This window comes from Schistocerca gregaria, chromosome 3 (genome assembly GCF_023897955.1).
Source record: "Schistocerca gregaria isolate iqSchGreg1 chromosome 3, iqSchGreg1.2, whole genome shotgun sequence".
NCBI classification, from domain to species: Eukaryota; Metazoa; Arthropoda; class Insecta; order Orthoptera; family Acrididae; genus Schistocerca; species Schistocerca gregaria.
In genome coordinates this window covers 767,597,889-767,623,015 of record NC_064922.1, presented here as the reverse complement: position 1 = coordinate 767,623,015, position 25,127 = coordinate 767,597,889, and the positions used below count along the sequence as shown (strand labels likewise).

The window sequence follows — 25,127 nt, the reverse complement described above, 5'->3', positions numbered from 1 at the left end:
AATTCAAAAACAAATTTTTTTGTAAAGTTGCATTTCTTCTTGTTTTTGTATCTGAAGGGTTGAGGAAGAATATAGTACACTTAAATGATGAACTATATATGGCACATTAAGTAAATATTTTGTAACAAGCATTTCATTCTCAACTTTACACAAGCAGTTGGTATGTCACCTAAACATTAGGAGATATTTTATTTTGGCATGTTGGATTACAAGTCACACTAGAAAGTGCGAATTTTCAAAAAAGTCTATAGTAAAAAATTATTAGAAAATAAGGACCTCAGGAAGAAAACAGTAAAATGCGATACAAAAATACATAGAAATGGTGTTTATTAAATAATGAATTTATATAACAATATAAACACAAACATACAGTATAAAATATCACATGTATACAACTAACTATGTCAGATTTATTTAATAAATAAATTAAAATGTACATTAAGATCACTGTATACTATATATAACACCTTATATCTTCTGCTAAGAATAATGTTTATACTGTAACACATATTAAACTCAGACTAGCATTTCTATGGACTGAGACTCTATGACATTTAGATTTCTAAATTGGGCAGTTTCTTTTCCAGTTTCTCTCCTGCAATTTTTTTGCCCCTAGTTTCTAGAGTTTATTGATAAACGTGTTTAGCTGCAGTGAGTAGTTTCATTCTAATATTTGATGTTGTTCTGAATTATTTCCTGCTTTCTATAAATTCTTTCACGGCACATTTTGTTAAATTTATTAGTGAACATCGTAAACTTTACTCATTTACTCAGGCCCTTGTTATTGTCAATTTTGCCCCAGAAAAATATTTGTATACTTTCGCTCATTTTGAATGCCATGACACAATACAGTCTTCATAATATACGGTACAGAGTAAATAGCAATTACGGAGGTAAACAGAGATATGTGCTGTGTTTCTTATATTATTCATCATTCAAGGAGATAAAACTAGATATACTGTATATTTAATACTCTGTAATTGTCTGTCCCATGTTACAGGAGGAACTTATGTTGCCTTGGTTTAATGAAGTATTTTGAAACAGGACAGATACTGCAAAAAACTACTACAGTTGTCGGCCGTTTTGACTAGATTTCAACAGCAGCTACTTTCAGGATAGTGTTACGTTGATTGGAGACAATGCAGTTTATGATAGATACCTCGCTTTGCCAAAAGCTCGGCATGTTTTCCAATTTCCGCTATTTTTCCGTTGCTGATGACACATATAAGATCTGCATCTTGAATTGTTGACAATCGATGTGCGATGGTAATGCAAGTTCGACCCTCTTTCGCCTTATCCAGAGCTTCTTGCACGATCTAAAGAACGAAAAAGAAATCAAAAATTAACGAAGGAAAATTAGGGCTTAACATTCTATAAACAACAGATCATTAGAGAGAGAGAGAGAGAGAGAGAGAGAGAGAGAGAGAGCACAAACTCGGATTAGGCAAGGATAGGGTAGGAAACCGGCCGTACACTCACAGAGGAAAAATTTCAGCATTTGCCTTAAGTGATACAAGCCAATCACGGGAAACAGAAACCTGAATGGCCGTACGGACATTTGGAACATTGTCCATACAAATTAAAAAAAAAAAGTTTAGTGTTAGCTATGACCGCCATTTTGCACTCGTTTCAATATCCTAGCTCTTATTTGTTTTTGACTGTATCCTTAGATAGAAAAATAGATTGACTCCTATCGTAGTTTCTCTGCAACAGGCTAAACAGATAGGCCTCAATATTGTTGATCTTGAAGTATATAGTGAAATATTTTGGAAGCATTGAAGTAGTCCGAATAGTTGCTTTCGTAACTGCAGTAGGATATTACTACTATCTTTGACGGGGAGAAATAGTCACGCTTGTTTACAAAGGAGGAATAGGCGAGGTCCTCAAAATTACAGTTCGAGATGGATGTGGAAAACGTTCTGTAAACAGATATAATGAATAGTCAAAATTAACCCACTCGATAGTAAGAATCTGCAGTTGAAGGCTGTATGATAACTAATAACGAAAATTGACGTGGTAGAAGAATACGATAATAGAAACAAAATTGTTCCAGTAGACAGAGGTCTCCAAACATTATGTCTATGACATAATAGCGAAATAGTAAATGTGCGCTTACGAAGCGCTCCTGACATAAGTATCAAATATCGTCGTAGTTAGTACAAACGTACATATTTGAAATGTAAATTTCGATTAAGTCTCCATCTTGTTGGGCTCAAATTACACCTGCGGCACTTGTTTGCGGAATGTGTTAGATGCATGATGGGGCACCAGCACATTTTGGTGGTAATGTAACACGACATCTGCTGAAAAGGTGTTGCATCTTGTCAACGTAGACTGTAGGTGAAATTTGAGCTCAATGATGACTTATAGGAAAATTTACATTTCAAATAAATTTGTAGTAACAAGGGGAAGGGCGTCAGACACGATTCTGACCGACTCGGCCTTTATTTGGCGTGTTGCTTGTGTGCAACCTGAAATGGGAGACTACGACATTTTGCCTCAGTACACACACCCCTCCCCATCCCTATCTCCGGTTTTGTGATAACCGCCCTAAAATTCATTGCACACAGCTGACGGGATCGATACATACCTGAAAACTGACAATTTTTCATTATGTATAGGCGTCTTAGAATGCATATTTTCCTAGAAATCGAAGAAAGAATCTTTCATGACTGCCTGTCATGTACCTATAAGATAAACGCTGGTCAACAAAAGCGTCGCTGGCGTTGCGTCCAACGCATCTGACTGCTGATGAAAACCTGTCTTAGGTTCCCAAAACGTATTCTGTAGGTTTCCTTTGTTTTTTTTCATATTAAAAGCGTTAGGAATAGGTAAGTAAATCAATAAGGAATGATAACAAGAAAGGCAAATAAATTTCTCAAATAACTTGGATTAGTAAAGAGTTAAAATTTTAATCCTGGTTGCTTTGAAATGGCTCTATCACTCTGTTACATGTCCTCACTTTCCTCTGAACAGGTATATGGATGATAATTTTCTCAGAAACATTCCGAAGAAATACACATGCTGTACAAAGAACATCTTACGAATGCTACAAAGCGCACATCGTTCCTATCGAAGATTTGGCAGAAAACAAAATCGGTCTACATTTTAAAATATTTGTTTTTAGGGAAGCTATTACGTTGTATACTGCGCATTGTGATAATCACTTCGCTGTAAATAAGCATCGAGAGGTCGACTGTCTGTGGTCCTCCCTTGTGACGATTTTGCAGCGGTACTGCTCGGAAATGTTTTCATTTAGCGATGCTTAGAATATTAGTTTTTTATAGATCCATGTCGTCTGAGATATTTGTCTACTTCATTATTATTCCTTATTGAATTGCTTACCTTACCACTCCTCCTATTTGTGACAATTTTGATATGAGAAAACACTGCAAAATGCATTTGACAATCGGACACAAGCAAGTACTCGTATTTTGCTCCCCGGCTACGTGTCGTTGTCTGTATGCCAACGGAGTTTTCGGTAAACAGCAATTGTCTCAATGTGGTTGACAAGCGCCAGCCGTAAAACTTTTTTCCCTCGATCCCTGGACCAATAACGTAGCTGTTTGGTCTCCTCCCCCACATTATCCAACCAACCTCGATTTCTAGAGAAGTATGCGTATTGTGGACCCAATATATGATTACGACAAGTGCTCAGTTTTTAATAACGTATCAATCCCGCCAGTTTTGAGCCGATCTTTGGGGGTTGTTTCCGCAAAACGGGAAGAGGAGATATGAAGCGAAAATATCTTAGTCTTTCGTTTCAGGTTGTACATAAGCGACCCGCTAAATATGAGGCTAATCAGTTCGCTGTTTTTGAGGCCTTCCCGTGGAACGTGTGAGAACAGAGGGGAAGCCGATAGTCGGCGCGTCGACTCGCACAAATGGTTCAAATGGCTCTGAGCACTATGGGACTTAACATCTGAGTTCATCAGTCCCCCTAGACTTAGAACTACTTAAACCAAACTAAGGACAGCACGCACATCCATGGCCGAGGCAGGATTCGAACCTGCGACCGCAGCAGCAGCAAGGTTTCGGACTGAAGCTTCTAGAACCGCTCGGTCACACCGGCCGGCTTGTCGACTCGCCTCGCTGTCTAGCGCAGCTATACGCGTCTGCTGGTGCACACAGATAAAACTGTTAGCTGTTAGTGACGGTGCAGCAGTGCCATTGCGGATAGAGTGTTAAGCACGCTTCGTTAGCTCTGTAGTCTTTGTCACATTGTTTTATAGAAACAATTCATCAAAAAACTTTGATTTTTACGTTACGCATAGCTTTGTATGTCAGCTTCATCTTTCTAATACTCATTATTGTCATATTCTCCTTTAAGTAAGTCACTGTCCGACATGATGACACGTAGACCTATAAGGAACGAGAAAACCCATTTTTTTAATGATTAGTTTCCGTAAAATCGTTTGAGAAAGACAGCAGGGCGTATGTCTCTATTCTGTCATTTCAGCGCGTCACCGATGAGGGTGCCGAAAGCGGGCAAAGAATATCTTGTTCATTCAGGGGCCATTGTGAGCTGGCTCGTTAGGTAACAAGACGACATTTTCTGCGCTGCCCCCCCCCCCCCCTCCACCTGCGCAGATAGCACGGATTCTTTCTGTGCACACCCTGATAGTATTGAAGTAAGTGCTGCCAATAATAATACCTCGGAAGCTGTTCTTTTGGGTACCTATGTCTGCTGGAACGTCTTTGCTTCTGCTGACGTTTATTTTCACTTGTGGCAGTTTTCGGTATTGAGGTCAAACATATTTTTGGTTTGTATACTAGTTTTCGACTGACACGTTCCTGTCTAAACGTCGAACATCCTCAGTCAAGATGAGTTGATACTGCTGTACAAATGTAAAGCATTCATGTAAGTTCTTTGACGATGGTATTGTGTTAATGTAACGTGTCAGAGAATTTCATCAGTAAACAGAGACTAAAACATATAATTATATTTAATTTATCCCGCAGTATGGCATATTTTTATTAGTCTCGGATGAATAGAATACAGCCCAGAAAAGCAACACTATCTATATTGTTATAAATAGGAACCTCCACTCTCCTAAAGTGAACATCTGGATTCTATGAAAAATGCTTATCTTTTAGCGCAAAACATGCAAAAAGGGAGATTTATTCAGCAAGCAATGGAGGGCGAAACGCTGGTAATTTCCTCGAGAGACAGTAAAACGAAGAAACTGATGAGTGGAAGACATAATTATTATGCCAAGGAAATTAAATTTAGTTGGGAGGACACGGATGTATGAAAACTGCGTCCTATGAAATTTGTGCCCATACAAAAATCTGAAATATGCGCTCAGTTTTCTTAGAAACTGCCCACTCGCAAAGTTAAGGTCAGCTTGCACCCCAGGAGTTCTCATCCACTGGGAACGCTCTTTATACCCACGCCTGTAAAAGTGTATCACATTGTCCAATACGCTTCGACGATGCGATGCAAAAAAGCAGCAACGAAGTCATCATGTTGCCGGAAGAACAGCGTCACCAGTGGATCGACATAACGCTCTACGATACTTCCTCTTACATGCAAATGTTGCAATGGTTCTAGTTGTTCTATCTTTTACATCCCGCCTTTGCTTCTTCGAGGAGTGCGTCGTAATATCACAATCCATTTTCAGCTTATTTTTTAAAATTACGTGAGTCACTCTGTCCTTTTAAAGCAATCTAAGTTAACAAATAATTTCATGACACTCATATATCTTCCACTTAGCAATAACGTCGATGATACGTAGAATTATTATTATTATGAAGTTAATTGTTTTCATGTTTTAAGGTATGTATAGAGAACACGAGCATCGAATGCTAGGATTGGTGGGAGAATCTATGTACAGGTTATGTCACCTATATAAATGCATACTCCTTGCCTTTCAGTTAGTATGACAACGCATCTTATTTATGGGCACTTAATATGCATTTGCTGATAACGGGTACGGACCATATGCCTCTGAATATTTTTTTTTTTTTTTAAGAGCAAACGATTGTCTGGAATTTGGTATTTGTGTTTTCCATTGTAGTTTCTGAATATCGTGTCATAAGTAAAAATTTTTTGATTGCCTCTGGAAGAACTAAAATAAATTATGATGACTTCCAGTGGAAAAAAAATTCGAACCTCTCAGCTGTAAAACATGGTGGTTGTGGTGGTGGTTAGTGTTTAACGTCCCGTCGACAACGAGGTCATTAGAGACGGAGCGCAAGCTCGGGTTAGGGAAGGATTGGGAAGGAAATCGGCCGTGCCCGTTTCAAAGGAACCATCCCGGCATTTGCCTGAAACGATTTTAGGGAAATCACGGAAAACCTAAATCAGGATGGCCGGAGACGGGATTGAACCGTCGTCCTCCCGAATGCGAGTCCAGTGTGCTAACCACTGCGCCACCTCGCTCGGTGCTGTAAAACAAGAAGAGAACTTGGCTCTTCTACCTGCCGAGCAAATTGTGGAGTTCGGACACGGGAATTAATGAATCTTTCTTCAACTTTCTGGGCGCAAATTTCACTGGGCGCGATTTACAAGAAGCCAAAGGACATGTAACCAGGTGAATAGATAGCAAATAGACTAAAATGGTTCTTTGCTGGTTTCCAGGACATAAAAAAATATAGACAACGGCAGAAGTGGGTAGAGAACGTTGGAAAACTTATAGGATCGACACTGAGTTGTAGAAAAGACGGCTGTATTGCGTGGAAGAGTGAGAATTTTATGCAGCAGTGGATGCAAAATGATGCATTAGCTTTGACATTTTGTACAAATAATGCAACGTAATACCATAAAACTATACAGAAAAATAATTAACTTATCTCGAGAAGCAAAATAAAATAAGCAACACTGACCTTTTCGCTCTCTGTATCCAGTGCCGAAGTAGCTTCATCTAGTAGCAGGACACGTGGGTTTCGAACCAACGCCCTCGCGATCGCTACGCGCTGCTTTTGGCCTCCACTGAGTTGAGTTCCTTTCTCACCCATGCGTGTGTCGTAACCCTGAAAGTAAGTAAGTTAAAGTTTCTTTCAAAACACCCAAAATATTTCTGAACTAATGTATTATACTGACATACAGAGTGAATACTGACTAATGCAACTACCTGTGGTAACGCTGATATAAATTTATGGATGTTCGCTTTCTTCGCCACTTCTATGATTTCGTCCATGGGAACGTTCCGGCTGTTATCCCCATAAGCAATGTTTTCAGCGATGGTTCTGTCGAAGAGAACGGGTTCTTGCTGTACGAGACCCAACTGAGACCTCAGAGCCGACATCGTAACTTTGGATACGTCCCGTCCGTCAAGGTCCTGAAACACATACCATGCACGTGGATTAGTTTATTTTCAGTCTCCAACGCCAGATTTTGTTCATAATTCACCACCTGTGCATGCGTGAGACTAGAAACTCTGTTTTAATTCCGTAGTAGTTACTGATATTTATATAAAAATGTACAAGTAAATTATCTTTTGTTTTCAGTGCTCTGACAGCACTGGGCTGGTAATGATGTTGGTGATGACCAGTTTCAATCTTGCTGTTCTTTTGAATTTCTCATCGAACACTCAGTTCGCTCCTGCGTAGAGGGTGCATAATGAAGCCTACTTGATAACTATAAGTGGATGTTTGTAAAAAAAAAAAAAAAAAAAAAAAAAAAAAAAAAAAAAAAAAAAAAAAATGGTTCAAACGGCTCTGGGCACTATGGGACTTAACATTTGAGGTCATCAGTCCCCTAGAACTTAGAGCTACTTAAACCCACCTAACCTAAGGACATCACAAACATCTATGCTCGAGGCAGGATTCGAACCTGCGACCGTAGTGGTCGCGCAGTTCCGTCTTAACAGATGGATACTATTGCTACATTGGCGCCAAAAATATCAATCAGTTCTTTGTCAGACGTTAAGCTCCTAAAAGCTTAACTTTATACCGGGTGTTATTAAGAAAACGTTAAGTCGTCAATTTTTAATTTATACTTTAGAAGAACCTTGCTGTTTCACTTTCTTGTACAACAGTAACATCCCTGAAATAAAAGTGCGGTCTGGTAAATAACATAATTTAAGTGATTATGAAAATTTCGTATCGAAATACGTATTCTGTTACTTGACAGATACATTGGGCACTGGATGACCCAAAGAGCTATCAGTGAACAAAATCGATAATCATGTTTCTGTATAATCTGATCAAATACACATGAGTATTTATTAAACCAAGTTCATTTCCTCGGCAAAACGTTTTAGAGTTTTTCTGAACCAACACACAGTTGCACAATGAAGTTGAAATGCTACATTACTCTCAGGATCATCTTGTGAGCTATGGGACGAAGAATCGAAATTTTTAAATTTTATGTATCTATTGAACCGCAAATTTATCTGCAGTTGATACGTACTGCGCTGTGTATGTACCAATACTGTACGATATTCACATTCAGCAACTGATTATTTACTTGTTGTCGCTCTTAACTTCCAGCCTAATTATCATATATTAATAAACAGACTATCCATTTCACTTTCGAGTTTTAAATTTTCTTTGCTTTTAGTCATAAAATCTGTGTTGTCTGGTAAACGTAATATTCATGTAAAACCCCATTTCATTTTTATCCCTATTCTGAAATGATCTCCGTCGTCACAGTCTCGACATCAGTGCAGAGTTGCAGTTACCACATGCTGTAACCTAACTTACACCCTCTTCAGTCAGAGATACTGTGTCGTAATTATCCAGTCAAATTAATACCACTTGGACCTTGCAGATACTGATGTATTTCGTATTTCATCTGCTTTTTCCCACTTTAAATTAGAAAGGAATTTTTATACATCCAAAACTTCATTCTTGATAAATGTTTATCAGAATTACTTATGTGGTACAATCTAAGCCAAAACTAATTGTTGTCCAATGCCTCTTCGGTTTTTATTTCTACTTGCTAAACCAGAAATATGTAAGTGTGAAATGTCATTCTGATCATGGAGCAGCTTTTTCAAATCTTTTTCATAAGTGCAACGATAGATACAAGGGCTGGAACTTAAATAGTGGCAACTATTTATTCACAACCGATATAAGAGAGTTAGATGTTTGCACCTGTTACTGGCCTTCAAAGTAGTCACCAGCGAGACGTAGAACCCGTTGCCAGCTATGTGGAAGGCGAAGTATACCGTTAGTAGAGTCTGTTCTGTTGATGGTGCGATGGTGCGAATGGAACGGTCTATTGCCAGCCGAATCTCTGGAACAGCTCTGAAGCAAATGCCACGAAGTGGTTCCTTCAACTTCGGAATCAAATAAAAGTCATAAGTACTTAAGTCCGCTGAGTATGGTGGATGGTGCAGTACTTCCCAGTCCCATCGACCGAACAGAGCAGCCACAGCTTGCGCTGTATGCGTCCGCGCATTGTCGTGTAAAATGATGGGTGGGTTACGCGGGAAGTGTTGCCGATTCTTTCGCAAAGCTGGTCGCAGGCGACGCTCCAGAAACGAACAGTAACACTGTGCATTAACCATCTGCTGTGGAGGAACGTAATGCGTTAGGATAACACCATCACAGTCGTACACAAAAATCACCATAACTTTAGACCATTCCATTCACACCATCAACAGAATAGGCTCTGCTAACGGTATACTACGCCTTCCACATCTCTGGCAACGGGTTCTACACAACGCTGGTGAATACTTTGAAGGGCAGTAACAGGTGCAAACACGTAACTCTTTGGTATCGGCTGTGAGTAAATACGTAGTTGACACTATATAAGTTCCAACCCTGGTATATGACGAATATTTTATTGCGCATGGCTTATTGAGTCAAAAGTGTTGAGTTAGCAGTCGGGCTATCCCAAAACTACAGGACCATTTACTGTTTTCGCATTACAATCCTACAGCTCTCCAATGAAGCTCCCCATTACAAAGAACCTACTGCCTGTTCAATGTGCATCCGGTCGTGCACCTACATCACATATATGCTAATTCATCATTACCAAATTGTGTCAGAACTGTTTGTGGAATACTTCTCAGTCACGAGGGGGCTTGACCAAATTCCTGGGTGGCCTGATCTCAATCCTGGATTGACATGATGTGAGATTTGCGCTTTCGGTTGGAGCTTCAGCCGCTCCCCGTCTCCCCGTCTTATATCTTCGTGAGCTGAGGAATATGTAATGGAGTAGCCTCCTTCCACTGATCATCCAGGGCTCTTTTAATCACACAACAATAGGTCTTTCCATCTATTTATAAAAAATACATTACAACTGCTTACGTTGAAGGTGAACTTTCAGTACTTGCACCAAGCGTCGATCCTGTGCAGATCTTTCTGAATTTCCCCACAATATTTCAGTATTGTAGCTTCTCCGCATACAACAGCCTTATTTGCGAACTGACTCACGGATCTTCCTACGTTATCCACTTTTTCTGCACAAAAACTCAGTTTTGGTGGGGCAACAGTGGTCTAAGATCACTGTTGTTTTGTCTCCCTGCACAAATCCACTTGTCGATTCATATGTACTGTGAAAAACAATGATCCTATAAAACTCCCTTGAGGTACGACCGAAATTACGTTAAGAGTGAAATTCGCAATTTTGTCTTTGTTGTTATTATTTTCTCTTATCCCATGGAAGCTAGGTTGAGCTAACAGCGGAGCGATACTCTGCTCTTCAGCCAAAATACACTCTAAGGAAAAAAAAAGAAGACAAATACGGACGTACCGCGAATGAATTATCCGAATGGGATTTAAATCGCTATATGTGAGAAAAATAAATGCGTACAAGTTCAGAGAAACTGTATGATTTATTCAAGAGAGAGAGCTTCAAAACTCGAGAACAGGCTGCGTGGTTCTAGGTTAAGAAAGGGAATACCGCGAAGACAAGAGATATTAGGCATTGGGGTTGAGGATAAGGGCGAGACAAGGCAAAGAGGTGAGCAACTGTGGCAAGAATTATGGGAAGCTGAGGAACAGGGCGTAGTACTTTTGAATTTATTCCTAGCGTCAGGGAACGTCTGGACATGAGATACTTTGAACATACTCGGGGACTGATCTGTTTTCTCACTGGTCATGAGCCATACCCGACATATTTATGTCGGTTCGGGAAAAGGGCAACACCCGCATGTGAATATAGTGAATCAGGAGGTACTCCCGATCATGTGGTCTACGAGTGCCCCCTTTTCAATGATGTAACATCCACATTACGTGACCAAATACCTTACCATGACACACACCACCTACAAGACAAGAAGACACTTTTCAAACTCTTAACCTATTGGCAGGTGAGGTATCACGAAAAGTGTTAAAAGGATACCTGAGGGACATAAACTAATTTAACAATTTGAAACACACCAAAAACTGAATTTTGCGCCCTATTCCCATACCGCCTGTGCGTGGACAGGCCGACTTTCCTCATAGTCTGGAATCCGCCGCGCACAGGATTTGGGGGAGTGGGGTACAACATTACCGATACAAGACAAAGCACCGGACTTGACTTAGGTTAGAACTAGTTAGTAGGACTTAGAATAGGAAATTAGCTATTTAGGAACCTGCAGCAAATAACATTCTTGGCCTGCCCAGTGTCAGGGGAACGCCCATCGGGATTTGCTCGATGAGCAAGGCTCTAAAAGTAGGTTTATAAACTACCCACACAACTGTGAAGCTGTAGGCAATGGAGTCCAGTTAAGCGTAGGTAACATACATTTAAAATTAATAATTTTAGTTGCCCATTGTTATTTAGTTACAGTTGTAGCTCACAAGTTTATTAAATCTGTATCTAGTTGCAATTAATGTATGGATAAAATTAGGACCCACTAATCATTTAAGGAAGTGGGTTAAGTTTGTATAATTATTATTATTATTGTAATAAAGAACTTTTTTAAAAAAGAGAGAGCTTCACAAACTGAGCAAGGCAATAACGCTTTGGTCCATCTCTGCCCCTTATGCAATCATTAATTGAGAGAGTTGTTGGATGTCCTCCTTTGGGATATCGTGCCAAATTCTGTCTAATGGGCGCGTTAGAGCGTCAAATATAGACCTGGTTGGAAGGCCCTGCCCATAACGCACCAAACATTCTCAGTTAGAGACACATCCAGCGACCTCGCTGGCCAAGGTGTGGTTTGGCTAGCGCGAAGATAAGCAATAGAAATCCTCGCCGAGTGCGGGCGGGCATTACCTTGCGGAAATGGAAGCCCATGAGGGGTTTCCTTGAAGGGAAACAAAACTGAGCATAGAATATGGTCGACGTGCCGCAAATGAGAACCAAAGGGGTCCTGCTAAGAAATGAAGTGGCACCCCAGACCATCACTCCCGTTGTCGGGTCTCAGCTGTCCAGGGCGTCTCCAGCCTTGTCTTCGCTGGTCATTTGGGCTCATTTCTAAGCCAAACTAATCACTGGAGACAATTTTACCCCGTTGATGAGATTACAGGCCGAAGGCGTGTCGGGGGACGCCCCAGACAGCGGTGAGACACCAACCTGACTGTCGGCCGCCACACAGCCCGGCGACCATGAGTGATGCTCTGGGGTGCCATTTCTTCTCATAGCAGAACCCCTTTGCTTACCATCCGTTGCTTGCTTACGGCAAGCCCTCTTTTGTAGTCCTTTATGGCAAGCCATGCTAGGCTTACATTTCAGCAAGATAATGACCGCATGCACACGGCGAGTGTTTTTACTGCATGCCCAACCATATCCTGGCGAGCAAGGTCGCTGAATCTGTCGCAAATTGGGGACATTTGGAGCATTGTGGGCAGGGCCCTCCAACCACCTTGGGATTTTGACGCACATTGGACAGAATTTGGCACGCTATCCCTCAGGAGAACATCCAAAAACTCTTATCAATCAGTGCCAAGTCGAATAAGAGCTTGCATAATGACTAGAAGTGGTTACTGACTTGCTGAGCTTGTGAAGCTCTTCGTCTTGAATAAATCATTCATTTTCTGTGAAATAGTGATCATTAATTTTTCTGTACATTTACATCACATCTGCTGATTTGCGTCCCATTCAGATATCCCTTCATGTTCCGTCCCTTTTTTTGTCTTGGAGTGTAGTTTAAAAGCTACAGAGAAGAAATAAAAATGTGAAAAGACTAAACTAACTATATACAATTGATATTAAAAAATACTTCTCATAGATCATTTTTGAAAGAACGCTAGGAAATCATTGTGAGAGAAAGTGCAAGAAAGTTTAAATGAACACTGCACTGCTTAAACAAACACTTCAGTACCACTTAATGGGAGAGACTTTCATTTAGTATGAGTTATGGGGAGAGCGAAGGTGCACTGGTCCTTTGGGGTAGTTACGATGCTTAAGGAGATGCTTGGTTCTGGTGGTTGTAATGATGCGTGTAACGTGGCAGGATGACTGATAAGAAAACATAGGGTCAAGTTACAGATAGCTACGAGGGTTAATCAACAAAGATCGAGACTAATTTTTTTCAGAGACTTATTCAAAATGGTTCAAATGGCTCTGAGCACATATGGGACTTAACATCTAAGGTCATCAGTCCCCTAGAACTTAGAACTACTTAAACCTAACCAACCTAAGGACATCACACACATACATACCCGAGGCAGGATTCGAACCTGCGACCGTAGCGGTCGCGCGGTTCCGGACTGTAGCGCCTAGAACTGCTCGTCCACTCGGGCCGGCGATACTTATTCTTCCATTTCAGTGTTTACTTGATTTTTTCAAAATACACCTTTCGCAGTCGAATGCACATTTTATAGCGTCTGTGTGAGTCCTCGAACACACTATGTAGGCCATTATTTTCAGGTCCTTGAGAATCGATTCATTTTTCTCGAAAACTGCTTCAGAGCTCCCAGATCGAATGCCCCAAAGCTTTGCCTTTAGTATTGATGGGGGGAGGGGGGGGGGAGGAATTACAGGGTGTAACATCGGGGCTTTAAGGCGGATGCGGGAAACTGCAGGACTCGATATGAGACCTGAGGTCGCGCCTATTGTCATGATGAATTCGCAACTCAGTCCTAGGAACTTCTGGTCCTTTCCTTGCAATTTGCTTCGCTTCCTCAGTTTAGCCAATACGGACCTGTACTATGGCGCGGTAACAGTAGTATGAGGGGAAGTGCCTGCTGGTAAATCATCCCAAGACAATCAAAAAATCACTTTCCCTGCAGATGGATAACTTTCGCCTTATTTGGTGTTTGAGAAGCTGGCGATTTCCACGCTGTGCTGGATCGTCTTCCTTCAGTGTCGTAATGATGCAGCCATGACTCATCACGGGTGATAAACGATTCCAGAAACTCACCCCCTCCATCAGCAAAGGGGCGCATCTCCTCACAGCTTGCCTCTATTCGCACAGCCTTTTGTTCGGGAGTCAACAGACATGACACCCAATGACACAAAAACTTGTTGTACGGAGATGATCATGCATAATCATAAAGAAACTTCCATATGAAATTCTCAAACTCGACTGAGGTTACGTAAGATTATCCGGCGATCCTCAAATACAGTAACAGCAGCTGTGTTGAAGTTGATTTTAGCCACACCAGGAGCCGAAACATAAGGACCACCACTCTTTAACACAGAGAAATCGGCTTTCTTTGAAATCCTTGAGCCACCTACACACTGTTCAAAATGATTCAAATGGCTCTGAGAACTATGGGACTTAACTTCTGAGGTAATCAGTCCCCTAGAACTTAGAACTACTTAAACCTAACTAACCTAAGGACATCACACACATCCATGCCCAAGGCAGGATTTGAACCTGCGACCGTAGCGATCTCGCGGTTCCAGACTGTAGCTCCTAGAACCGCTCGGCCACCTAAACGCTGTAAGTTTCAGCTGCTATGTGGTTTAAACGAACATAGATTTTTTTTTTTTTTTTGCGTCGCACTGCTCGACTTGCTTCATCGCCATTGCTTGGTATGCGAAATGCAAAGAATATCTACAAAGAAGAGAATTACTGTCAACCTACCGACACGAGAGTGCTGCCACCTATGGACATTACACATGAAAACCAGCTCTTTTGAAATATTCATGGTACAGATAGGATACTACCACGGAAACTGCAGGAAAAAAATCAGTCTCACTCTTTGTTGATCAGCCCTCGTAGAATGGGAGCCGGGCCAAGTGAACTCTGAAATCGGAAAGGGAAAGGGAGGAGCAGATTAAACGTGTTGGGGTTCGGGGGTGGGGGGAGATGTCAGAGCGGGTTTCCTTGCAAGGTAATGGGAATCTCTTAAAATTGCCCTGGGAGAGGATACAGAGAGTGTGTAGAGCGGGTGAGACGTGTTGGTACAGGCGCGGCAGCACACCTAGACTTGTGATAAGAGGGAAACAATACAGTTGTAGAAGTCGAGTTCACGAGATGTATAGGGTATGAGAAGGTGTTTAATTTGGGGGAGAAGATGGGTAAAAAACATGAGCTGGTGAAAGATTCTTGAGATTCTAGTAGAGGAGTGCAAGGACAAACAAAAAGCTTGTCTTATATACCGTATACTCGTATTTTGTTCATTAGGCGTCATATAGGCAAACAACCACCCCACTCTGAGAGTTTGGTATCACCTAAATTCGTATCTATCGCGAAAAGTCATAGCTGCCGCCTTCCCGTCAATGAACTCCAGCTGCTTGCGCAGAACGTCGTTGGACTTTGGCTGCCTGTCTGTACTCACCACTGTCCCGGAGGCGGGATCGTAGAACCTCTCCAGCAGCTGAATGCACGTGGATTTGCCGCAGCCAGAGGGCCCCACCAGCGCCACCGTCTGGCCAGGCCTCACAACGAGGTCCAGCCCCTTCAGCACCAACGTCCCTGGTCGGGTCGGGTAGCAGAATTTCACGTCCGAGTACGATACGTGGCCTGTAGCTGTCTGTAGCAAGTATAGAACAAAAAGTAAACAGTACTGTATTCGAGTAAACCTGTTCCTTACATTCACTTTGAGTCTCTCGTACATTCGAGAAGCACGTTTGGCATAGGTATGCTTGTTATAAAAACGTTTTGGAGATGCTTGTTATCGATTGGAAGCGAGGAAGATTACGATTTAACGTACTTCCGATGAAGGAGTAAATAGGGAAGAAGTACAAGCTCGGGCTGAGGAAGGAAACTGTCTGTGCACTTTTAAAGAAACCATTCTGGCATTTGCCTAAAGCGATATAAGGAAATCACGGTAAACCTAAACCTGGATGTCCGGATGGTAGTTGGAACCACCATCTTCAAGAATATGAGACCAGCGCCTTACCACTGCATCACCTCGCTCAGTACATTTTTGTAAAGGAACTAAATATTTTTCACTATAAATTCATTTGACTTTATCACAACATATAAATAATTATATGCCTGATTCCACTTATTGAAAAACGATCTGTAGATTTACGGAAAATGAGGGGAAACGGTTATCATTAAAGGAATTCACATTAATGAAAACACAAAATATAACAAATAGTTTTTAAACACTGTCAGCTGTACTTTCTTCTCTTATACTTACGTTGTAGTTGCGTGCTCTGTTTGTCGCGTTTGTAAGCTGTTACTGGTGGCGCAAAGAGGCGCACAGCAGTTGGTCTAGTGGCAGCTGTCTACCATCCCAGCAGTGCATTGGCCCCGTTTTGAACGCCTTAACGTTTTCTATTTGCAATGCATGCTTATTGACTACGTCTCACAATCTGCTTCGTGATACCAGTTGCATCAGGGATACATTATGTTTTCCTTATTTTGAAATATTTAAGAAAAACTGATTTGTTATCTTTTCAACTTTCAACTTTTTGAGTTTCCTTTACTTTTCGTTGATCTGAAAATGTTTATTTGACAACGGAAACTGGCTATCTAACTCTTACTTCGTACTACGGTCTAGATGTATCAATTTATAGTAAACTATCACAGACTGCGGTGCCTCTTTAATTACGTCTGATAAATATTGAATTTCACTGCCGGTAGGATCAGTCCTTAAACTTGGAAGACAATCGACCTGAACAGAGCTGAGTAGTAGGATAAACCTAGCGCGTAAACTGAACAATAGACTCATTAGGCCTTGGACGGGTCTTCTTATGTATTGGCCAGTTTACACCTCAAATGTAGAGTTACTACCCAGCTACGGTCTAAGAAAGAGTCCACTCGTTTGCGCAACATGCATCACAAACTTTTTTTTTTTTTTTTTTTACACCATGTCAGCCAACGAAAAATATCCTGAAAGCGATTGTAGCACATTTTACCTGAGACTTTTGCATGTTCCTGGCAAATGTTGGAGTTTATTCTACATTCGTTAAAGCTCACTTGCTCTGTTCTTTACAAAATGTGAGTTATAATGCTCTGATAACAGGCGAGTAGATGGCATTTTTCTGACAAAAAAATCTTTCTTTATCTGTTACGGGTGTGGTTTTCTCAGACAATGACTGTTAAGTGAACCAAACGGTGAACAAAATCGTAGCTCCCCTTATTTCCATGACACTTGACGTTTACTAGTAGCTACTGATGTCTAGTGGCCAACTTCAGAACAGCACAAATTTCTCGTTTTTCCTGGATTTGAGATTAGCGCTGTAGCTCGTACTTTTCTCGTGCTCCGCTATCTTTAACTTGTTTCTTATTTTATGACTGTACAATTCAGAGAACTTTAACTTTTGTTGGTGTTAAGGGTTGGTGTGCCTTTAAAATTACATTTTGTGTGGCGGAAGCCATTGCACCGAGCGATCTTCAGTGTTGAACAAGATAACGAAGTGTTTTCAGTCTGTAGCCAATGGCAAGTAAGGGTCGAGTCATCTCTTCTGAGCCACAGAATTATGGAATCTACGTGTTGAAGATCTGACCAATGACATGCTGTATAAGCCATGGTATGAGTCTGCAAGTGCTCAAACGTCAGTAGCCTTCAACAGTGACAATGAAAGTGATGTGCTGGCACCACACAATGTGGTGTGGATGTGAACAATGGGAAAAAAAATCTTCAGCATAGTTACTGCAGAAGACAGAATGACATCGAAGGAGTTTAGAGTAGCTGTCATTGTAACGCTTCAAGGGCCACAATGAGTTCGCCAACTGCGTATCAGCTGTTACAAACCTTACGTTCCACAAGGTAGACAGGTAAAGGAAGCCGCACATATACCTGTGAAAGGAATACCTAGAAGGTGTGCTTGTGTGATACAGTGAGACATTCCATCATATCAAATAAAGAAGCCAGACATGTGGTGCTGGACTCAGGATGAGCAATAATAAGAACTGTTTTCGTGTGTGGCCTCACTGTGAAATCACAGAAAAAAAATTCTGTACAACATTTTCACAGAAAACACTTGCAGTTCTTTTCATTTGACACGTAATTTATTCTACTCGTGTTAAGAGAACATCATTCTATCGTAGGTTTCACTGCTGGTAGGGTTATGTGAAACATAAGAAGGTTTGTGTTAAAAAAAGGAAAAAAGTCTTAAACATGGCTGCGAAACAGAAACTGTGTAAATCTGACAACTAGTTACAAAACAACTGCTTATTAGCCCCTGACCTAGATTTCGATATTTCTAAAAATATCTTCATCATGTGATGTAACAAGGCCCACTCCTCCTGAAGAACATATTTTTAGAAATATCGAAACCTAGGTCAAGGGCTAATAAACCGTTGTTTTGCAACTAGTTGGGTGAATTTTTTCAACCCCTTCACAAAAAGAAATCAACTTACAACGTAGGCAAGGCTTGTGAACTTCCAGATGGTGTCATATGTATTCCAGCTTACCCATCCATCGTCCGACGCTCCGTCCGGATCTGCGATCTTCGGCTGTCGGTTCACCAAGTACACGATTTTAGACGCAGCTGTGAGTCCTTTCCTGAAGTTGGGTGCGAATGACAGCGCACCGGCAATCATCATAGAACCAAGGATTAATGATTCCACAACTCTGGAAAACGAAAGGGAGATAGGTTATAATTATCCGTGAATAGTGATTATGATCTTTAATAGAGCGTACAGTGGTGTGCTAGACATCTCAATGTTTGGTTCGTAGCAAAATCTGTACTTACGTAAATCAAAGGCCAGGACTCGTTGGAATCATCCATACATATTGTCAAGTTCCCCCGCCACGTTTTTTATTTGTTTATAATTTATTTATTTTTTGTTTGATTTGTGTGAATGCTAATCTGAGAAACTGATACAGATATTATGATACAGGTTTCACTTGAATTACAATTATGCCAGCAAGTCGTATGCTCATAGATACTTAGTGCTACTATTGCGAAGCCGCTGGTTACACTTGAAACAGGAGATGAGTACAATTGAATCACTACACGGGTTGGTCGGAAACAATTTACAAAACTTGTAAGGGTGTTGCAGGGTAGATTGTGCTGAGAAATAACCGCTGAGAAAAACATTCTATACATCGCACCGGTTCCGATTTAATTAGTATTGACGTGAGCCAAACAGGTCGTAAAGTGCGCAGTTCAAGCTTTGCAAGCGCTGAGTTGCAATAATGCACAGACAGACATCTGTGAGTCCGTGAGTTGCCACTTGTTCGAATGCTCATCACCAGTTAAAATTTGACTTTCATGCAAGTGATAAATTTAAGCTAGGTGAGTAAAGGCTTAGTTTGTTCGGTTGGAGGAAACCAAACGAAGAACGTATCTGGCGACGTTGTCTCTGGCAGGCTGCTTAAAATCGCGTGCGCAGCTACCTGCCTGGCTAACAAGAATGTTAATTAACTCGGAAACGGCGTAACATATCGAATTTTTTTCTTAACAGTTATTTCTCGGCACAACCTACCCTTCTGCACCCTTAAAAGCTTTTCAGACTGTTTCTGACCAACCTGTAAAGGTCTGCTTGGCAAAATATGGCATCAGAAAATCTGGAACCTATTTTGGTACACTATTTGATTGAGTACTTCATGATGAGAACTGAGTCAGCAAATGGAGATAACCTAAGTTTCAAGATTGGCGAACTAGTCATAAAAAGTGATGAATTGTTCGTGAAACTGGTACACGGAGGTGTTAAATCATTAAAATGACTTGCTGGGTCTGTAATTTAGCAATCAGTATAAACAGATTGAATGTATTGTGTGTAAATAAGCAGAAACTCAACCACTACCAACAATAACAACCGGAAAATGCGTAGGACTGTTCATCTGTAACGGTATACAGTGGATAACCACATAAAATTAGTCCCAAGAAATGGATTGTCTAGAATGAGATTCTTGGAAGAACCCTAAGGAAATGTAATTCAGCCACTAGAGAGACAGCCTAAGAACCGTTGTTCGGCCAATTGCTGAGTTCTTTTCGTCAGTCTAATTAAAAGAGGAAGCAGAAGTAAACCAAAGAAGAGCGGCGCGTTTCGTCACTGTTTCGTTTGGTAAGCTCTGTAGCGTTAAGTAGATACTATCAAACTCCTGTGGTAAAAGAAAGAAGAGCGCGACGGACAGGTTTACAGGTTTACCATTAACATTTCGAGAGAGCACGTATAAAGGAAAACCAAGCAACAATAGCATCGTCCTCCCAGATAAAGGACCATGAGGAGGAAAATAAGAAATTCGAGCTCCTTCAGAGGCTTATATATTAAATTGCTTGGGATCTGATATTTAAAATTCAAAATTTCAATATTCTCGTGACAAGTTCTGTTCGCAGGTAGCCTCTATAGTGCTCCGCCCTCACGACGATAGCAAATCGCTTTAAAGTCTCTGTCTCACACAAAAACAGAAATTCACGCACGGTATATAGTGTTTCTAACAATGTCAGAAATTTGTTCTTAATTTTGGTTAGGGTCAGTTTTAAATGAATTTTCCTGAAACGGATGAATGAACCCGTCTGAGATAAAGTTTAAAACGTATCACGCCATATCTCCAAAGCTACTGAACTGGCTAAAATACTTTTTTCGGTGACTAAAGAGAGACCTCGTTGGGCAATGGATCGTTGAAAATTTGCGTATTGAATTGCTTGACTAAGAGCATGAAACATACTTGTACTGGTTACGATGTACGAGAGGGATTCAAAAAACAAGTTCCTCTCTATTATTGTTGGTCAGGAGTGGTAACACGGATATATGATACTATTTTTCAATGGAGTCACCAAGTCCCTGCAAATAACGGTCGGATGATTCTGCCAGTCATTCAGTTCGTCGGCGATAGAAATTTGCCCCTTGGTCGCAAAGCTTTTCGAGAACCGATATGTAAACGTCCTCGTTGTTGTAAAATGTCTTTCCTCCTGATATTCTTCCAGCTTGACGAAAAGATGGAAATTGCTTCGTGCAAGATCTCGTCTTCCCGATCAGCATCATCCACTTCTGTGCAGCTTTGGTCAAATCGCTGGCACCCTTTCACTACGGCTGGAAGTTACATAGTATTTGGTCCAATAGTGCCAGAATTCTACAGTCAGTATGTGTGTAGGTTAAACGTTTTTCCCACAAGAATCAGTACTGTTCTGCGTTCTTGAGCGTAGGAGTACTTCTCCATTTGACGCACCATTAAGCTCCCACACTGTGATTCACCTGTTAATCGACGCAGTAGAATTGCGTCTGAAAGAAACTCGGAACATGTACTCATACTCTCTTCTGACGGGGCGCCTCTCCTGATACCCAATGGTCTTAATGTGTGTGACATGGGTAACTTACTTTCTGAAGCCCCTACGTATTTTTTTTAATATAACAGTTCGCGCCTAAACACATTGCTGGCCATCAAAATTCACAAAATCAGGGAGAATACTTCATAATTTTCCTTATTGTGAAAGTACAGTGTAGTGAGTAGAATACATAATTATCTTTGTAAGTGATTTGGGGGTATACAAAGTGCGAAAACTAGTACACAGAGATGCTACTTCTTGCAGCAACAATGCCTCTAATCTGGCTGACTATCGAGTCGAACTGAGCTTGGATGATGCCATGCTGTTTCACCTCTGTGCCTGAGTTCATCATTCACAACGGATGGCGAGTGGTGGCGTTCTAGTCCCTTGGCACACATTACCAAGTACTTTTAATAGATGAGAGAGGACTTGCCGATTATGGCAGCAATCGAACGCTTTTTACCTCTCAGTGGGTCAGAACAGCACGAGAACAGTGCAGCCTTGTGCTATTTGAAAAATGATGACGCAGTAATCTCTAAGATACGTTGTAGCCACGGACCTTAGCACCAGAAAAGAAACGGCTGCTGTCAAAATCATTGACCATGCGAATGAGAGGCTATCAGGATGTATGCCCAGAGGCACCCCATACCATCAAGCCAGGCCTAACACAGCCTGTACTCCTCTGAGCCTATGCCGGTGGATAAGTCTATTGTGACGTCTCAGAACCGAGACTCGTTTCAAAGGCGGCGCGCTGCCAGCCCTGTGACCAATATTGTCGATGGGCGCAAAACTGTCCGCAAACACGTCAAGGGAAGCTGCAACAATGGTCACCGAGCTGCGAGTCTTGGTCCAGACAAGCCCATTTCCTGACTCAGCCGAACCAACAACAAGTCTTCTCTCAGGCGCTAGTCGCGTGGGGCTACTGAGATCGTGCATATCGTTCAGTATGGCCTACCTGAACCTGTCATTTCCAATTTCGTGAGATCTCGAACAACGTGAGTAGGGATATGGGGAAACGATTAACAACAGTCTCGATAGGCCACAATCGTGCTATCGAATTTCGACACTTGCTTGTTGACCTTCCTTTTGCTTTGATTCATCAGTCTTGTGACTGGTTTGGTGCGGCTCGGCACGAACTTCTCTTCTGCGCTAACCTCTTCATCTCACAGTAGCACCTGAGCCTATTTCCTCAATTATTTGTTGGAATGTTCAGGTCTCTCTCTTCCCCTAAAGTTTCTACCTTCTGCAGTTCCCTCTAATGCCATGGAGGTTATTCCCTGAGACCTTGAACATATCCTATCGTCCGGTCCCTCGTTATTGTCAGTGTTTTCCATATGTTCCTTCTTTGGCCGATTCAGCGGAAATAATTGGCACTCCTTATCTTATGAGTGCACCTGATTTTCAACATTGTTGCATTCTTCTATAGTACCACAAATCATACGCTTCGATTGTCTTCTCTTCCACACAATGCTGTGCTCCAAATATACGTTCTCAGAAATGTCTTCCTCAAATTAAGGCTAATTTTTGATAGCAGTAGACTTTTCTTCGCCAGGAATGGCCTCTTTGTCTGTGCTAAGGTGCTTTTTACGTTTTCCTTCCTTCCTCCATCAGGGGTTATTTTATTTCGAAGTACCAGATTTCCTTAACTTCGTCTACTTCATGAGCCCCAGTTCTAATGTTAAGTTTCTCGCTGTTCTCGCTTCTGCTACTTGTAATGACTTTCATCTTTCTTCTATTTACTCACAATCCATATTCTGCACTCATTGGACTGGTCATTCCATCAAACAGATTCTGTAATTCTACTTCACATTCACTGAGGATAGCAATATCATCAACGAATCTTATCACTGATATTCTTTCACCCTGAATTTTAATCCTACTCTTGAACCTTTTTTCTATTTTTGTCGATGTTTCTTCTGTGCATAGATTGAATAGTAGGGGCGAAAGACTGCATCCCTATCGCACACCCTTTTTAATGCGAGCACTTCGTCCTTAGTCTTCTAATACTGTTGCCCCCTCTAGGTTCTTGTACATATTGCATATTACCCATTATTCCTTGCAGCTTCCTTCAACTTATGTCAGAGTTCCAAACATCTTGCAGCATTTTATAACATCGAACGCTTTTTCTGAGTCGACGAATGCTACGAGCGTGTCTAGATTTTTCTTCACTCTTGCTCCATTATCAACCGCAGTGTCAGAACTGCCTCTCAGGCGCTTTTGCCTTTCCTAAAGCCAAACTGATCGTCATATAACTGATGCTCAGTAACCTTTCCCATTTTTCTATATATTATTCTTGTCAGCTGTTTGGATGTATGAGCTGTTCAGCAGATTGTGCGATAGTTTCTTACACAAGACATAATACGATCTTCTCAGTGTAATTATGTAATAGGCGTATTTAAACTGTTTTAGCATGTAATTATCTGAACTGTTTCTTATTTAAATTGTTTTGTTAATTAAATTGCATTGTGTATTATTGAGAAAGAGCGGGAAACCGCGCATAGATACATTTTGAGAAAGAGCGGGAAACAGCGCGCAGTAATACATCTGTAATGGTAGCAGGGATTGTCTGCACCAAAAACCATTGTTGGCGGCGAGACCGCACTTTTGTAGCATTGAGCGTTGGAAGCGAGCAGTTGCGAGTAAGATGTGAGACGAGGCAGTCGTAGCTAGCGAGACATGAGAGGAGGTCGCTGTAAGCGAGGTATGAATTAACACTTTGAAAGAAGCGGTGTGCTCGCCAGCCACTCGCTATATGTAGCGCAATGCTAGTTTTTAAGAATTTTTGTAAAGAACTATGCCCCTTGTAATTGTTTGTCAAGATCGTTCTCAGAATATAGTTATGTAATTTTGATGGAAAATTAGGTATGTAGCGCAACGCTACTTTTTAAGAATTTTTGTAAAGAACTATACCCCTTGTAATTGTTTGTCAAGATCGTTCTCAGAATATAGTTAACTTCTACCAGATTAAATGCATTAAGAATTTTCTATCCCAAAATCATTCACGTAAATGCTTTACGGAATTTATTGTTATCTTAAAAGAAAAGTCTAAACTGAGCTTCAGCTTTTATCAAATCTAAATTAACTTCAACTTAAAGAATTCCAGTCACAAAGTATTATGAAACTCCACCAGCAGCTTATAATTATGTTAAAGAGAAGTAAGTATATTCATTCCACAGTTTGCTGTAGCAGTCAGATGGCGATCCAGTATAAATAATTAAAGGTAAGAATCAGTCTTAATAATTTCAGGTAACGACTGAGGGCCACGGCGACAACACATTTTATGTTTCGTCGTAATAATCAGCAGGTAGTCTTGACAGAGCAGCAGTTAAAAGATTTTAAGAGACGCAGCGTTCAGTCAGCAAGCAAACGTTCATCCAATATTAGACGGGAAGGTTTCACTTGGCGATATCCATTCAGTACGACATTTTAGTGAATCTACTGTGGATATGAATATACTGACTTTGATAATAGTGTGAATAAGTTACTGTTAAGTGGCGCAACGCATATACTAAAGTGTATAACTTTTATTCACAGGTCATCGGCAATTCTGTTTGCTTTATTGATTCGGCGTTGAAAAGTGTTTGTTCAGTGTTGAATCCGCTTTGAACAGTGATATATTTTGTTGCGTGTGATGATTATAGACAATGTCCCGCAGAATAATTACTCGTTCTCAAACTGATAAAACTTTTTGTTGCGTGTGATGATTATAGACAATGTCCCGCAGAATAATTACTCGTTC

The 25,127-nt window shown here is 41.0% G+C and overlaps 1 protein-coding gene across 4 annotated transcripts in view; it reads right to left on the bottom strand.

Moving 5' to 3' along the window:
• Positions 1-310: 310 nt before the first annotated feature.
• The window catches only part of LOC126354015 (ATP-dependent translocase ABCB1-like), a 243,714-nt gene continuing 218,897 nt past the window's right edge, over positions 311-25,127 (bottom strand). For all 4 annotated transcript variants that reach the window (XM_050003336.1, XM_050003337.1, XM_050003334.1 and 1 more), the window contains 5 exons: positions 18,588-18,747; positions 15,556-15,750; positions 7,077-7,283; positions 6,829-6,975; positions 311-1,316 (listed from right to left, as the gene is read on the bottom strand). In XM_050003336.1, the coding sequence (XP_049859293.1) occupies positions 1,122-1,316; positions 6,829-6,975; positions 7,077-7,283; positions 15,556-15,750; positions 18,588-18,747 (904 nt within the window). In that variant the 3' untranslated portion in view covers positions 311-1,121. The remainder of the gene's footprint in view (positions 1,317-6,828; positions 6,976-7,076; positions 7,284-15,555; positions 15,751-18,587; positions 18,748-25,127) is intronic.